This window comes from Magnolia sinica, chromosome 16, assembly GCF_029962835.1.
Source record: "Magnolia sinica isolate HGM2019 chromosome 16, MsV1, whole genome shotgun sequence".
NCBI classification, from domain to species: Eukaryota; Viridiplantae; Streptophyta; class Magnoliopsida; order Magnoliales; family Magnoliaceae; genus Magnolia; species Magnolia sinica.
Genome location: NC_080588.1, coordinates 28,067,694 through 28,084,399, shown reverse-complemented (window position 1 = coordinate 28,084,399; position 16,706 = coordinate 28,067,694). Strand labels below are relative to the sequence as shown.

The window sequence follows — 16,706 nt, the reverse complement described above, 5'->3', positions numbered from 1 at the left end:
GATCCATCCATCCATCCATCCATGCGTACATCTATACAAGATCCATCCATCCATCCATGCATGCATGCATCCATACAAGATCCATCCATCCATCCATGCGTGCGTGCGCACACACACACACAAACACGCATTTCATCATACAACCATGCACCCATAAAAATTTTGAAATGGATTTTTTTTTTTTTTTTTTTTTAATAAATAGACTTTTGGCGATATCGATACATTCACGATATTATCAAAATATTGCCGATAAATTGGCCATACAAGTGACAAGTGGAATTTACATAGTAAAAAATATTGGCGACACATTGCAGATATCAATACATTAGTGATACAAGCGACACCTGGAATTTACACAGTTGAAAATATTTGCGATACTTAGGGATATATTGTCGATGCCTGGAATTTATGATACTACGATGTTATTGGTATCGCCGATGTAAGACCCGAGGCCCCGAAATCTAGTTTGTACACTGGATAGCCATTGACTGTAGGTCCATTGGCCTCGAGAATGTTTTGACTTGATCATAATGTTGTTCCGTTATCGAGTCGCAAGCCATATTTCAACCCGATGTCCGAATTTTAAAATACGGACTTAAAATTAAATAATCTGAGAAATAACACTTATGTCCTTATTTTATCTGGCGGAACCCCACCATCGAGTTTTCAAAATCCGTTAGGTCCGAGAGCCTAACCGTTGTCACCGTAGTTGAGTTATGGAATTATTGGCGAAAACGGCATGTCAATAGGACACTCGGATTGTAAGTTATGAATAGATATGTACATGTATATTTTAATAAAATAACTCAAATGACCTCGATTTTTTTTTTTAATCCTTGGAATGCTTTCTTTCAAATTACTTAAATAACATTTTGTTTATTGCTACCATAAGCTTAAACTTCTCAAAATCATCACAAAACATCCCATAACCCTCCTTTTTAGACAAAAGCCAATTTAAAACCATTTTCAAGTTCATAAATATGAAAAACCTCTTTCAACATTCCATTTTCAGCACTCTCTTTCTTGTTCAGTATGAAGTTGAGAAGAAGAAGAAGAAAAGGAAATAGAAGCTGAGGTTGAGAGCCAATCCTCTGATAGTTACAGGTGAGTGCATAGATTAGGAGCACGCATATATGTGCATTGGGGTTTCCTTGAAAACCCTATTGCTGAATTTTCTAATCTAGGGTTAGGCGATTGCTGAATTTTTTGCTTTAGGGTTAGGTTATTGCTGGATTTTCTGATTTAGGGTTAGGTGATTGCTGGATTTTCATTTAGGGTTAGGTGATTACTGGATTTTCATTTAGGGTTAGGTGATTGCGGGATTTTCATTCAGGGTTAGGTGATTGCTGAATTTTCTGCTTTAGGGTTAGGTTATTGCTAGATTTTCTGCTTTAGGGTTAGGTTATTGCTAGATTTTCTGCTTTAGGGTTAGGTTATTGCTGGATTTTCTGAAGGTTATTGCTGGATTTTTCTGATTTAGTTAGTGAGATTATTAATGGAAGGTTGGATGATAGAGATGAGTTAGTTTTGTTTAAATTCATACGATTGCCATCGGTTTCTAGCTGTCCCTTGCAAAGTCCGCCTATTACCTGTTTGACAAAACGTTTAAAAGAATTATCCTTCCTCCTTTTGATGTAGTTAATCCTTGAGAAAAAACATGCTTGTGGCATGAAGTCTTATAGTGGAATGAATCCCGGATTGAATTTAGATTGGCTAAGTCATGTGCATATCATATGCATGGTTCATAGTTGAGGTATCATTCTATGATTAAGAGTGAATGATTCATATCATGTTATGGTGATCATAGTGGGTTGTGTTGCGACTGACGATGTGTCTATGATTAGTATGTGAACCGTCTAGATACAGGATGCATTACATGAGACCCCTATGAGAAACTTAAAATTCATGAGGAGACCACATGAGGAAGGTCATCCTTTGCTTGTCTTGAAAACCATGATCTATTGTGCTTGTGTGTGGACTCATGCATACATGCATACGGTGATTGTAAATGCGATGAAACATACTTTGTTATGACATGAGTTGGACACCACACCGAAAATGTGTAATTCAACAGGACATGATTAGAGGGTCTGTGGGTGAAAGTCCTTAAACCCCGATTGGTACCATTGGGAGCAACCAATACCTAGACCGGGTGGAAGAACAAAGCGTTGGAATACCGAAATACCAAAGTAGGCAGCGACTCCCACCGACGCGTGTCGATTGGTTGAGAGGTTTGACCTGACCTGCTTGTGATAGGTTGTGTGTGACGAGCTCGTAAATTGTCCGCTATCGTTTTGCCAGGCGACTTATGACCTCTCACTGTTAGGCAGATAGTGAGGTTCAACACAAGTGGGTTAGACTAGTTCGGCCCGTGAACTATGTAGTCCCACCTCTGTAGTTGACCACATTGGAAAAGTCTATACAAGTAGATAGCAATCATATGCGAGTCCCACCTCTGTTTCAGACTTTGGTGATCCAATTGGGAAATATGGAAAGTTGTGGAAACGTTGAAAGAGTATGTATGTTACAAGTGGGTAGAAGTCCCACCTCTATATATAAAAAATGATTTGGAACATAAAAAGTGGCATAATGCATTGTATCTTTATTTTATTGTTATCGATCCAGAAGGCCTATGCATTCCTGTGCATTATATGAGCATAACACGAAACATGCATTTTCACTGCACACATGCACTCATTGGGCTTTAGTAGCTCAAGCTTTCCTTTCTATTTTTTTACAGGTGAGAGTAGGGAGCTGCAGGAGTAGAGGCTACAGACTCCAGTTGTCCTTTTTGTTGTGTACATATCAGTGTATATATTTTTTTGTAATAACCTGAATATGTACATCAGGTATAGTAAATATGACATGGTTTATGTTTTGGTTTTGCCTTGATGTGCTCAGTTGTACACAGTAATATATGTTGAATATGATGAAATTTTGAGAAATGATACGTGTTTGTTGTCTTTACTTTCAGAAATCCTCCTTGTGGAGCCCCGCTTATGGCACTTAGTATGTGATAGTTGGAAGTCCCAAAATCAGAGTTCTACGAAGGCTGTCAACCAAAATTTGGTGTATAGTAATCATGGATTACCAATACTAGATTTAGGGTTATGATAGCCGAGCTGAAGTACGAACGATATCGGGGATAATATCAATAATAGCGGGGATACTTCAAACAATGGAATCAACCAAATCAAACTAGATTTGAGACACAAAAGAAGACAACAATAAAGAAATTGAAAGAGGAAAAGTCAGCAAGACGAGGAATTGTAGGTGCACAGTTTGCTGATGCTTCCCATACATCTGGGGCCTATGGTTCAACAATCTAGATCATTATCAGAAGGGCTCCACCTAGAATGAGGATGCCCAAAAACCCTTCTAGAATAAGAGAATCCAAACCTTCAATCTTTGGCTGATCTCCACTTAATGTTGACCATCGCTGCAGTTTTTCTGAACTGTCTATTTGACCAACAATTGAAGGTTAGGATCCTTGGTTTTTTTTTTTTTTGAATGAAACTTTTCCATTCCAAAGGAAGCTGAACACTTTAAAGCAGGGACAATTTCGGGCAAGCCCACCGACAAAATGGGGAGGGTCCACCTATCGTAAGACAGAAAAAAGAAAAAGAAAAAGAAAAAGAAAAAAAACCCCATGGAGGAAGCTAGGCTTCCCTCAAGTTGCCCAGGCCCACTCTGTCCAGGAATAATAGGCCCCTAATGGGCATGGGGAGATCACCCAACAATCGGAACATCCTATGTCGTTGACCATCGCTCCCCAATCTGGCGAGGGCGTCCGCCACGGTGTTAGCCTCCCGAGGGGTGTTTGCGATACGAACATCCATAATGCACATAAGAGCTCAAATCCTTGACTTCCAGTACCACATGGGCCACGCACAGAAATCATGATTAAGAATGGTGGTGACCACCAATTTAGAGTTGCTTGCTATCTCCACCTTAGAGAAGCCCAGCCTCGCACACTCCTGAAGGCCGTCGAGGATAGCTCTAATCTCCGCTCTCATGTTGGATCCAAACCCATAGGTAGAAGAGAAAGCGAACAAGAAGTCCCCGGATGAATTCCTACAAATGCCACCACCACCTGATTGGCCTGATTGCCCAATGCTGACCCGTCAGCATTAATCTTTATCCAGCCTGGTTGGGGCCTGATCCACTTGACCACTTGGAGCCTAAGAGTGGAGGGCGCAGGAGAGACAATCCTCAAAGTGTTGAGGGAAAACACAGTGGACAGGGAAGGAGCGAAGGGAATCTGGAGGGAAGGGACAATAAGGCTGGTCCAGCGGAGGATGTTGAGGATGATTCAGGCGCAACTGGTCACGGACCCGTCAAACAGGGCTGCATTTCTCGCCTTCCACAACTCCCAGAAAATAAAGACTGGGATAATGCCCCTCAACAGGAGCAGCGAGCGAGACGAGGAAGGGGTGGCCCTACCAACAACCGAGGAGAGGGGGTTAGGATCCTTCAATATGAGAGATTTTTGGGACTCTCATGAATAGTGGGAACATATCGCATTAACAGTCTGGATAACTGAACCATGGAACCTGTTTTTTTGAGAGGTCACCGTGGAACCTAAATGTATGGAACTGAAAGTAGTGGCAAATTTTTTAAGTTTGCTGAGGACCAGAACCTATGATTCATCAAATTAGAAAGTATATAATTTGGTCAGTTTCCAAAGGATAATACAAACAATTACATCCAAAGTTCCTACAAATCTGAAATAAAATTATGCAGCAACAGAACTATAGATTGTTTAGTTCATAGTATCAAGCAACAAGCATTCTAATGATTTAATCATATAACTCCAAAGGGCTTCTATGTAATAACAAGTAAAAGGCAAGTCCATGGAGATTGGGGATGGGGTCCTAGGAACCCACACTAGACTCCCGAGTGAGATGGAGAGGATCCCTAGAGACATGGCACATGTGTGAAAATAGAGCCATCCCTCAGGTGGGCACACGGTGAGCACCTCCTGCCCCCAAAAAATGGGCCAGTCAACTCATTACGTGGTGCTCAGGAGTAAGAAAAGGACAGTTGAAATATAGTAGCCAATGGTCCATAATGAAGGTATGCATGCCGCCCATCTTATGAGTAGACGAGCCTGATTTTTGGGGCATGTTCATGGTAGACACTGCCTGATCATGAGCTCCTTCAAAGGGGCTTTGGGCAATAAATTGGGAACAAGTTTCACATCACAAGCACAGGCTTATAAAATGATGAAAATACCTCTACTATAGAATGATTTTTTTTTCTCATAAACCAAAGAAACACTGCAAAAAAGTGGGGAAATTTTGATGAATGGAATTAAGTGGATCCACAGCAGATAATGTGCATCTAATGCATTTGAATCACAAACTTGGCATTCATTAATACCAATCAGATGTCTAAATCATGGCATTGTTTCTTGATCCCTATTCTAATTGTCCTCACTCATTCCGAATGTCTAAATCACAGGCCTTTACCTGTTGAGCCTCATTGTGGACGGTCCATGCCACTATCTTTCTAATTACACTTTGTGGATGCATAAAAACTGATAGAGTTTGTATTCCATGTGTTCTGACTCTACCATCCTACATGGCTCCCAAGATGGGGCTGACATGAAATGATAGATCAATCATTTAATTGTTCATCTATTGGGAAAGTTGTGGATGGGCCATGGTCTATAAATTATGCTGAACAAATGCACCTGGAGATTACCATTTTGTTTTCAACTGTCCATTGAATGACACTTATTAATGACTTCAAGAAAACCCTTAAGGATGATCTTGGATCATAGCCCATACACCACGTACCATGGTGGACAGATCCAGTCATCTATTGCTGCATTTGGGCCCCAGTTAGAGAATCAAGCTTATGGTCATCAATTAAGCCTATAAAATATAATAAGAAGGTTACTATAAGTATTGGTTCCTTTTGATGAGTTTTGTTTGGTACTGAAGACGATATGCCAAGGGAACTTTACAATCATCCACTCGAATGACCAAACAATCTAAAAAGGAGACCATGGTTTGGATGGTTTAAATTGAGATACATGTGTACATGCTTGTATTATGGATCATGGTACTCCACCAACATATCAATTAATTGTAGGAAGTGATGAGAGATACCGATTGTGTGTTGCTCGTGTAATACTATTGAGCACCAGTCTCTCTCTCTCTCTCTCTCTCTCTCTCTCTCTCTCTCTCTCTCTCTCTATATATATATATATATATATATATATGAAGGGAAATGGTACTATAAGGTCGACCTCATGGGAAGGTCGAGCTGTGTGGGCCCCACCGTGATGTGTGTCGAACATAAACACAGTGCATTTGATGGGTCCCTGTTAGGTTATGGGATATCCCAAAAATCAGCCGTATACGGAACTCAGGTGGGCCATACCATCTAAAACCATGTGAAGACATGCCTAAAATATATAAAAGTACTTGGTAGGGTCCACCTGAGTTTTGGATGCGGCTGAAACTTGGTTTGACCCCCTCATCCAAGTAGGACACACACAATGAATGGTTTGGATTTGTGAACCACATCTCGGTGGGCCTAATAAATGATTATGAATGTTTTAATGGGAGGGTAACCCTTCTCAACTGTTGTATGTGGTGTGGCCCAGTGTTTAAAATATCGACGATATCGGCCGATATATCCCATGATATATCTTGTATCCCACTTGTGTGATACGAAACGCACAGGTAGTGCCGATATATCCCACCTACTTGATCCATGTTTTTCTTGTAAATCACTTAAAACCAGTGTCAAATGGTTACAAATGTATGATTCTTCATATTTTCAATGAAAATCATGGATTTGGAACTTCAATTTAGAGATTTAGGGGAGATGGGTCAAGTTGCTGAAAATTGAGAAATATCAAATTTTCTCAATTTCTCACAAATCAATTGCAATCTTTGTATCCAAACACAAAATTAAACTTGTATGTAACCTAATCTAGTGATTCTTCTTTTGCTTTTGAATGTATTGCTTGTGTTTCCATACATGTCTTCTTACATTTATAAATTATATGAATAGACTTTGAATATACTTGCATCAATTCAGTTGGAAAGCGCATATATTAGGACCCCATAGAAAGAAAACCCCAATTATGTGCACTATTTTTTGTAATGTTTTGATTTCTAAGTGTATTGGTGTCTTTTTCAACAATCCCTGAAGTTTCATTGAAAAATTTGACCAATTTCCCAATGTTGTCTCCATGTTTCCAAACAACAGCGATACAATACACGATACAACCGATATATCCCATACAATAATCGATATGTATCCGTATCCCAAGGGTGCGATACATTACGCGATAACGATATTTAAAACATTGGTGTGGCCCACCCAAGTCATGAATTGACTTGATTTTTAAGCCCGTGGCCCACCATGGAATGGTGCATCTGATAGATGGGTTAGATGTTCGACACACATCACTGTGAGGCCCACACAACTCAACCTCATGGTACCATTTCCCATATATATATATATATATATATATATATATATATATATATATATATATATATATATTAGGGCTTCATTAAATTAATAATAAGCGAAGATGGGTGTTCCATGTGTGATTATTATTTTCTCTTCATTCTTCTCACTTCTTTCTATCTTCTTTTATCATGTAGACATAGTATCAGAGCAAGGATTGGAGTAAGAATTTTACATATCTTTTTTCCTTTTATTCTCTTTCTTCTTCTCGCTTCTTTTTTCTCCCATCAACCCCCCTCTAGGGTTTCCACCACAAATCCAGTGTCAGCAGCCCATTCTTCAACCACCAACTTTATAGCAAGGGCTAGCCAGTCCCATTCATAGTGCCAACAACCCTTTGAGGGGCCACTAGACAAGTCGTAGGGGCCAGCTGGCCCCCTCAATAGTACCAAATAGTCCCTTAAGGGCCCACCCGCCCCTCCGAATGCCAACAACCCTCTCCTGGCCATAGGACAATTGTTGGGGCTTGTCGGTTTCTCTATAATTCACTGACAGCGCCTGGAGCATCAACATTGATTTTAAGGACCATCCTGGTCTCTCTTCTATCCAGATAGCCTATCTGGAAGCCTCTAGTTCCTCGAGTAGGTTGTCATTGTTTGCATCGGCCACCGTAGGAATTTTTCCATTTCTTCAACAAGTGTGGATCGTTTTCACTTGTGTCTAGGGTTGCTTGCCATTCTTATATTGTTCCTTCATAAGGTGCCTGTTAATATGAAGTTCTTATTTTTAGGTTACTAGTTCCTTTTTTTTCTTTTTTCTTTTTTCCTTTTTTTTTTTTTTTTTTTTTGTGGCTCATACATCATGGTAGACAACACCACAAGGGGAGATCATAGAAGTTCATTGATAATGGGAAACAATCATACTGATCATCCCGAGTTTGTAATAACCACTGTTAAACTCGACAGAATGTACTATTTAGAATGATCAGTCCACCAAAATGGATATAGAAGGCAAGGGGAAACAAGGTTACATTACGAGAAAGAGGGAGAATCTACCATCTAATGATCTATTCCACAACTAGGAAAATGACAACTTGATGGTTGTGTCATGGTTTTTAGACTCCATGCAACTAAGCATTAGTTGCAGTCTCTTATTCACAGGAACTGCAATGGAGATATGATGACAACATTAGGTACATCTACAAGTACATATCATAAATACGATTCTCAGTGTACCAATAAATGCTGAAAAAATCACACACAAAAATCTTCCAAAAATGTCCTCTTTTAATTGCCATATTTTTCTCCATCAAGGAATCTAACCGAAGGTACATTACTGATGTCACTCATACGGCATGGTGACGTTAGCAGTAGATCCCACCAAAAAAAACATTTCAGACCTTGCTCTAATAACAAGTAGAAGACGAGGTGTAGGTGTTAGGACTGGAAGATTGGAAGAGGAAAAGGAAGAAGAGATAAGAAGAGAAAGAAGAAAGGAGTAGAATGGAAAAGAGAAAGAAGAGTTAGAGCCGGCAACCCTCTTCTCATACTTTTATAAAGAATTTATAACAAAATTACATATAAGCCCCTCAAATACCCTTGATTACAAACATGCCCTTACAATCTTAAGGATGTAAAATATTGATGACAATGAAAGAGATGGAGTACCCAACCTAGACACATGGGTTGAAGTACTATCTGCTAATGTGATGGAAGAAATAGACGACAATTATACTAACTGAGACAATATGCTATGTTGAGCAGTCATAGAAGCTCCAGAGTCAATGACCTAGGGAACACTATCAAATGATGGAAAACAAACGATACCAGGCTATGGAAAAATAGTTGTGGATGATGACGCATGAGTGGAATGATTCGTCAAAAGTTTCACATATTCATTCTTGGGCAATGTATCACCTGTAGTACTAGGCTTAGAAGTGGAGGAGATAGGCTTGGAGACATAACCCCCAGTGCCATCATCGGTAGAACAAACCTTATTCGCCCATGCCAGCTTACGCGTATCACCTATGTGGCTACTAAGACCATAATGAGTGCACTGCCGATTACCATGACCAGGATCGCAACTACCCTTGAAATCTGTAACAAGGCCTCCCCAGTTATTTCCACCTCAAAAGTGGCCACCATGACCACGATTGCTAGCACAACTTCCCCCATCTCCTCTACCAGATGCAAAACAATTTGCGAAGGCAAACTCTGTACACTAACCTCATGCTAAATGCGACCAAATTTGATGCAGGACAATTAACCACTTGCTCTAAAAGCTCGAACTGATAGAGCATGGCGAATTAATCCGTATATGTCATAGCCCAGGCCCCACATCTCATGGGTTAGGACCTCAGCCGAACCCCCCTCGTGGGCCCCAAATCACATGGGTACCGCCTCACACGAGCCACCCGCCTCACATGGGTGGGGCCTGCCTTACATCGGTGGGGCCCGCCTCACACAGGCCGCCCACCCCGAGTGTACTCCTGCATCCCACAGGCAACCTTACTCAAGCCCGGTGTGAAATAAATACCTCGGGGACAAATGGGATTTCACTACTTACAAGGATCTGAACTTGGACAGGCTCAAACTCAACACAAAGACCAAAGAGAAATTTACTAACACATAATTCCTCTCTCTGTCGTCTCACATTCTCGTTATCAATAAACAGGTGCTAGTATGCATTCAATTCTTCCCACGCGCCTCGCAAGGCTGAATAATACTCTTTAACACTTTTATCTCCCTGTTAAAGAGCAAAGATATTATGCAGTAAATCATAGATCCGAGTTAAAATCTTTTTGCTTGAATACACTCTCATATTATCCCATACTTTCTTAGCTATCTTGGAAAAGATAACATTCATACTAATCTGAAGCTCCACACGGTTCCATAACAACTCTCTGATTTGAGCATCCTCTGCCACCCAACCTCATATTCTATTGAACTTTCCTCGAGTTTGGGAGAAGCTAAATATTTTAATTTCCTTTTTTCCTAAGGAAAACCTTTACTGATGTGGTCCATTGCAAGTAATCTACTCCACTGAGTTTAGTCGATGTAATTTGAAAGTTCATCGACTCAAGTGGAGATAAAAGACTAGTCATGGCTTCATTCTTGACATCCATTTAGGTAGGCAAAATTAAACACACAAGGGAAGAGCATATATCAACAAACACAATCACTTGATAGCACTGCTTGATCCAAAAACTTCACAAGTACACTTGTTCTCTACTCTTTGCCACACACAACTTTCTCAAACTTTAGATCTCAGATCTGGCCACTCGCAAATCTGACCATACACGCACGATGACCCACTTATCTAAGGATCAATATGAAAGTGGGCCTCACACACATACACAATACATGATTACATGACCCACCATATGGTGGTTGGAAGAGAATTCATGTAGATCAGCCTCCGACTTTAAAAATTTCACCTCAAGTAAATAGGAGGAAAAGAGAGGGATCAAGGACGTTAATGGAGGAGATCGATTCTAGAATCTATCTCACTCCAATACCATGTGGTGTGTGATTAATAAGAGAGAGAGAGAGAGAGAGAGAGAGAGAGAGAGAGAGAGAGAGAGGAAGAACAAGAAAACAGGAGAAAGAAGCATTGCCTATGTCATCCCAGAAAATGTGAAAAATCTACCCCACATTTCACTTACATAAGCACAAAGCCTGAAAAGAGGTTCAACTGGTTCCTTGTTACTAAGACACCACAGAGACATTAGTGCTCAAGAATGTTTCTGCTCTAAAATGGAAATGGGGCCAAGTGTTATGTATTGTTGTATATGGATTATCAGCCAAAAGCTAAATTGAAAGAATGGCCGTATCTGGTCTAATAGACTAAAAAATGAACGGAGTAAACATTCCCATGTCAACAAAAATATGACCATTAATCAGAGGTCAGGGTGGTCTACTAAACCTTCTTTATAGTGACTGACCACAGAGGATCCCATAATTTGGACAGTTGGATTTGAGGTAAATGCTATGTGTACTTAGAGGAACCTCATACCTAACACTAAGACATCGTGCGGTGTTCAGACTATCAGTATCGTTACATGTATGATGTATCAATGACTTGGGATGCAGAAACATGCATCGATATCATTAATAATATTCTAGATACTAGGGAAAATATCACCAAGGAATTCAGAAAACACTGGGAAAAAGGTGGAAACTTCGGGAGATATTAAAAGACACATGTTTAACACTTAAGACTCAAAATATTACAAAAAGCAGCTATACATAATAAGTTTCCACTGTATAAGGGTCCAAATTAACTGCTATTGGACAAAAATATAATTAATAGGTATGATATAATGTAGTTATTTTAAGAAATAATGCAATAATTGAGCACATATGATGCACTATTTAAAACACCCTCTAAAAAAGATCCCCCCAAAATAATTTTGGATTTTTTTATTTTTTATTTATGGAATTTCACTAGTAATAACGCAGGTATTGTTGATAATATCGCTTGATATCAACAGGACATTGTATTTTCTTTCAAAGGGATGTTGTTGATAGCTCGCAATAACGTTGATAAATATAATAATGTCAGCGATATTATTGAAAATATCTTGCAAAATTTATTTTCCTCACAGTATCTGTATTGTTGAACAATATAATAATATTGCCAACATTATCAATAATAATTAATAATTGATATCATGTGTGTTACATCAAAACCCCATCTCAAACACCGTTTCTATGAACTTACTATGATTCATACTAAGCTCACACACAAGTCTACAGGAAGGCTCATGCCAACCCAGCACATGTGTGAGACATCTGAACCAAACGTCAGGTGAGCCCTACATATGTGGATGACTATGTTAAAACGTTAGGGCAATCAATTATATGGTTGGACGAATGGTCCATATCAAATGTGCATGTGTAGCCTGCCTAATGAGTGAACTGATTACGGAGCAGATTGTGTACATGGTAGGCCCAACGAATGCACAGCTCTGATCATCCATAAACATTGCTCTAATAGAATGACTGGCTGTCTGTAGAGGTGCATGGGAGCTTGTAAAATCTTAAGTTACTGTAAGAAATAGTCTTCAGGTTGATGGCTAGAATCAGGAGGTGCATGTGGGCTTGTGAAACCTCAAGCATATGGAGCCCTCCATCGACACACAAGCACACATGTCAATATGGCATTCCGAGATCAGAGCTTTTCATCAGCTGGGTCATACTGTTTTAGTTTTATAGCTTAAAATTCAGGCCGTTTGACACCTTGAGTGACCAGTGAACAAGACAATTGGACAGCTAATGTGAAGTGCAGACATCAGGTTGTTTCCCAGCGTCAAACCATTCAATTGTGAATTTAACATCTAAAAAGCAAATATCTCCAATAAGATTTTTCCAACATCATGTCATAATATTAGGGGGAAAAAACAATCATAAATCTGTCATCATCATCTTAACAAATTAAATGTCGATAATTTTTTAGTGAACAATCTAAGATTTTGGCTACAATCATCACCATAAATGCTTCAAAATTAGGTGTGCCCAGCCACAACAAAGATCCATCAGCAGAATAAATGCCAAAAAAAAAAAAAAAACACGAAGAAGAAAGAAAGAAAGAAAGAAAAGTTCTAGGAGTACAAGTATCTGAAGTTTATATGATTACAGTGAAGCCTCCTCAGGCCCATGCCTTTATTCTAATGGATGACACTCACTATTCATTAAGAAGACATTTAATAACTAGTATTTTTTTAATGATTTGGACTATTATGTGTTTCCCACAATTTCTTTAATGGTGTTACTCATCCACCACAATGTGCCACCAATGTACATCAACGCAGGCTACCCAAACCATGGGTCCCATTGTGGATGGATTCACACTGAATGATCTTAACCATCCGATATTGGCAATTGAATTTAGACTGCCGATCATTTTAATTACGATTGTTTACTTTCAGTCACCTATTGGATGGATAGGATCTTTTTTTCTTTTTTTTTCTTTTTTAGGAGCAAGCAACAAAAACAAAATATATTGAAAAGATAACAGGAAAGAACTCCCAATAAAGAAGGAAGCATAGGCAGCTGCTCCCGCAGCAGCTAAAGACTTGAGAGTATCGGTATTTGTCACTTTCAATACAAGAGTAAACAAAGTGTTTAATCTAGAAATGCAGATTCTAATGTTGTTGAAGATGCTCCGGAGACCCCAAAGCTCAGTATTTTCCATAGCCCACCGGAGAATCAACTTAGATTGGCCTTTGATGAGGCTGGTTAATAAGACGAAGGGCTTCAAGAACGCAATGGCCTCACCTTGAGAAGAAGGGCAGGGGGAGTTCGGGCTCGAGATGGATAGGATCATTACACCGTGTAATTTTTGTAAATGTCCACCAACAATGGGGCCAGCGAGTTGGATCATGGTCTGAATCAATGTACATTTAGCTGCATGTATAGTGGCTTATTCACGACCTCTTAAGAAATGACAGAAAACGCAAATAGTAATCCGTGTGATATAAATTAACTGCCACCCAAAATCTTGCAAAACCTTCAAGAAAAGGTTCTCACTAAATAAATTTATTGGAAATATTAAGTATCATATCCACTTAATGGTGGCATAATTGTTATGAAATATTTTGGCAGAAAATATGGGTGAGACAATCAAGTGCATATCTAGCTTTGGTCAGGGCAATGAATAGATTGATTTTGTGGGAACATGATTGGCAAGAGTTTCACCTTCTTTTTTGAGTATCTCATTATCCAAGTTATCTTCAATTTAACATTATGCATTGACCATCTTAGCCTTTTTTTAACATACGCACTAACACCCCACACACACCCATGCACTCACACCACAGTGGGATTTCACCACAATGGGTACTCGAACCCATGACCTCGTGTTGAAACTCTTGTGAGTCTACCACTTAGGCATGAGTAACGACCCATCCTAGCCTATTTTAAAGCTATAACTATGGAATGACAGATAAATTAAAAAATTAGTCCACTCAAAACAAAAGGTATCATCCTCAGGAAATACCATTACTGCTTAGAGGCCAACTGTCCACACTGAATCCCGCACATGATTTTATTGGGTAGATAGTGATGGCTTTCAGACTCATCAAGCGACTTCTTTCGATGCCTGCATTTTCTACATCAGTGAACATGAATAATTGTAAGACAGTAGTATATCACAGATTGATTTAGAAATAGACAATGCTCTTGTTCTATAATTACTATCAACACCCATGAAAAGAAACTGGAAAATGTATGATATAAATGAATCAGAAGATGATAAATAATCGAAGATTATAAATAATGAGTTTGACCAAATGGAGACTAATCATGGGTAACAGTAGTGATAAACTAGGCTTTATTGATAGCCTTGGGCGTGTCTCGATTTGCCTGGATTCTTCTGGTAGATCCACAGGACCAATTCCTACCTGGTTTCAAAATTGGTCGTTTGACCAGGAAGGCTTCATGGATATGAGGCAACATGGTAGGAAGAATGCAGGGCAGGTTTCAGGCTTATGAGCTTCAGTGCATCGAATCTAAGGATTGGAACAAGGCTACCTTCGTAGCAGATAACATCAGAAAGGAAGCGATCCTAGTGAAACTGAGGACCAGGACAAAGATGATAGTGGTCAAATAGAAGAAGAAGAAGAAGATGATGATGATGATGATGAGAACATGAATAAGGAGCATCTGAAATTTGAAGATTATTCTATATTAAAAGGAGAAGAGACAGTGTGGAGACAGAAATTCTAGGCTACACAGGTTGAAAGAGGGGGATAAAGATACTTCTTTCACAAGATCACGAACAAGAGGGAGGCATACAGAAGCACATTCACAAACTCTAGATCCAAGAAGGGTGAGGAACCCTACTATAATCAAGGAAAAATTGATCAGTTCTATAAAAAGCTATATTGTAAGAAGACCTACTAAGACCGATGCTTAATGGGCTGAATTTTAAATGCTTTAGTAATCAGCTGCGTTGCCAGAGAGGGGATTTGAGGAGGAGGAAGTTCGGAAAGTGAAATGGATGAGGGCAAGGCAATGGGCCTGGATGGTTTTTCCATGGGAGTTGGAATATTGTTAAGGGGGACATCATGTGTTTCACAAGTGCACTATTCTTAAGAAATACCTCCACAATAGCTTCATTACTCTTATCCCTAAAACTGAGGAGGCAATAGATTTAAAAGATTTCAGGACAGTCAGCCTGGTCGGAGGCGTGCACAAAAGTATTGTTAAATGCTTATTAATCAAGCTAAGGGGGTCACAAGCCAAGTCATCTCATTGTCACAAGGAGCGCTTACAAAGGATAGGTCGATCTCATCGTCTCAAGAGGTGGGAGTACCGGAATGAGGTATGATGGGGAAGAAACCGATCAGCCAAGGTAAGAACTATGGCAAAACATACCTATCAATGCAAGACATGCATAGGGGATAGAATTTCTTATACATTTCTAAAACTTAAGCTCTAAGAGAGTCTGATGTAGGACATGGAAACTAAATATGATATGCAAGATTTCAGACTTTATATCATACTAATTTAGAAACAATCACAAAAATTCCACATCCCACATAAAGTCAAGCATTCAACAAGGGGGATCTATAAGGGTCCAAGCCTACCCATGCTAGGGCTAGATCAATTAAAATTATAGACCAAACAATTAACAAATGAGAGTAGATTCATCTACACATGCAAAAGATTATTTCCCCAATCCAAGGGATTCACATGTTTCAATTCGGGAAAACCTAGGGTTTCAAAAGTGGAATAGAACTTGGGGATTTGAGATGATCTAGGGTTAGAGCTATGGAAACAAGGTGAAAGAGGAGTAAAATAGAGATGAGAGGGAACCTTTGATCAGCCAGCACGTGTGGACAGCAAACCAGCCTTATGCATGTGCGTGGATGGCGGCCCACACGTGTGTGGGGCCCACGAATCTGGAATCGGTCAACTAGGGCCTGGTCGGCCAGGGATGGGCCACCTTCCCTCCAAATTTCAGGCCAAACGGATGATCGGTTTGAACACAGTACTGCGCCAAAGTTTCAGCCCTCTTGTATGGTCAGATTCTGAAAATTTGCTATAGGGGAAAGATTAGCTGCAAACGTGGGTGGATTTGATGAGGGGATGGTTGTAGGGGATGAGGAATATGGAGGGTAAGAGATGATGACGATTTGGGATGAGTGTGGCTTTGCACCACGGTAGTTAGCACTTCGAAGAAGGGAGGGTTTCGCACCCAAGTAGGTTTCCACAACTCGGAGAATTAGAGAAGCAAGAAAACGCAAAATTTTATTAATCATCTTCAAT

At 39.7% G+C, this 16,706-nt stretch overlaps 1 protein-coding gene across 7 annotated transcripts in view; it reads right to left on the bottom strand.

The window, feature by feature from the left end:
- The window catches only part of LOC131228524 (molybdenum cofactor sulfurase), a 186,266-nt gene that overhangs the window by 56,333 nt on the left and 113,227 nt on the right, over nt 1-16,706 (bottom strand). For 4 of the 7 annotated variants that reach the window (XM_058224221.1, XM_058224220.1, XM_058224226.1 and 1 more), the window contains one exon: nt 14,434-14,544. The exons of 2 other annotated variants lie outside the window; for them this stretch is intronic. In XM_058224221.1, the coding sequence (XP_058080204.1) occupies nt 14,434-14,544 (111 nt within the window). The remainder of the gene's footprint in view (nt 1-14,433; nt 14,545-16,706) is intronic. One more of the 7 variants, XM_058224222.1, reaches the window with a different exon arrangement.